The 1,482-nt window shown below is 51.5% G+C and overlaps 1 protein-coding gene across 1 annotated transcript; it reads right to left on the bottom strand.

The window, feature by feature from the left end:
• Nucleotides 1–783: 783 nt before the first annotated feature.
• LOC122031541 (transcription repressor OFP7-like) lies at nt 784–1,275 on the bottom strand. The gene has a single exon (XM_042590643.1). It carries the CDS (start codon nt 1,273–1,275, stop codon nt 784–786), a length of 492 nt encoding a protein of 163 aa, XP_042446577.1.
• Between the last annotated feature and the right edge of the window lie 207 nt (nt 1,276–1,482).

Here is a 1,482-nt window from a genome sequence, read left to right as displayed (position 1 = left end):
ACGGTTACATAAGATGTTAAAAATGGATATTGAGCTTTTGGAATAACGAGGCATACTTTAATGGTGTCGAGTTGGCCGAGTTCCCTCTATTATCCGGTTGGACATTGCTCTTGGACAGGTTAGGTCAGTTGCGAAAGCTTGGCCATCTCGAGGACTCAGCATTCAATCGGACAAGAGTCCAGTCGGATTGTATGTGTAGAAGTTCTGATCATTCCAAGAGGGCTCTCTTCTCCATTGAGCCAGGAGGACTCAGTTTTCCATCGAGTCAGGGGAACTTAGATTTCAATCGAGCCGAGAGGATTGGAATCTGATCAGCTGGAGTGCTCGGTCGGCCATTCGGTCATGCTAGTCCCGAGTATTGATTTCTCCTTGACTTTGATCGTCACATTAACCAGTCTTCTTGACTTCGGTCTCAACTTCAAGGGCCTACCTTATTAGCCGTATCACAGATTAACCAAGAAGGTTTGGCAGGCTGAGTCAGTTATTCAAATTTTGATTGAGCTTGATAATGAAACGCTATATATATATATATATATTTTTTTTTTATATTGCATATCTAATGTTATTCGATTTTTTCAGTGTGTATGAGCTCAACAAATTTGATCGCGTCACTTGAAATTCTTCGTTGTACTGAGACGGAGAGGAGGACGGAACCGGTGCGTCGACAGATTCCAGCACTTCGTTGGATCACGAACTTGTCGTTGATTTATGTTTGTTAATTACATTAATTGATACATGTTTTTCATCTATTGAAATATAATCTAAAGAGATCGCCGGCGGCAATTAGCGGCCAGGTACCGCCGGGAAGAGGGCTTGCCATATGTCCTCGAAGGCTGCGAGAATGGCGGCGTGGTGTTCTCTCGAGTTAAGCGACATGAAGCATTGCAGCAGCTGCTCCAGCCCCTTGCTGGACACGATCTGCTTTTCCACCACCATCTCCGCCATCGACCGTAGAAAATCCAGTCTCGGGTCCTCCGACTGCTTCACCACCGCGAGGCTCCCCCTCACCGCCAGCGGCGCCCATGGAATCGGCTTCCTCGTCAGCCTCTCTATTGCATCATCGCCGCTCCACCACCCGCTGTCGTCTTCATCGGTCGAGGATCGAGTGCCCTGGTGCAATATCGGAACGTCGCGCCGCCTTCCCCCGGATCGACGTGCCGAAGAAGGAAGCAGCGAGCTTTTGACCTCGACGTCGGCCAAGCCCCCGCAGGGAACGACGCCACAGAACTTCGCTTCCTTCCGCTTCCTCTGTGCGTACGCCGGCCGCACCCGCATGGAGGCGTCAACGACGGGTCGTTCGTCGGCGGCGGAGCGACGCAGATCGGGAACGCAGCAGCAACCGAGAGAGACGTGAAACGGCAGGGAGGACGAGGGAAGGGTATGGGGGTGATTGAATCAGGCGAAAGGGGCGGCGAACGAGACGGGGGATGAAGTGGTAGCGTCTTCCTCGGAGATCAAACGGGGCAAACGCAGACGTCGCTG

This window comes from Zingiber officinale, chromosome 11A, assembly GCF_018446385.1.
Source record: "Zingiber officinale cultivar Zhangliang chromosome 11A, Zo_v1.1, whole genome shotgun sequence".
NCBI classification, from domain to species: domain Eukaryota; kingdom Viridiplantae; phylum Streptophyta; class Magnoliopsida; order Zingiberales; family Zingiberaceae; genus Zingiber; species Zingiber officinale.
This window is presented reverse-complemented; position numbering and strand designations above follow the sequence as displayed.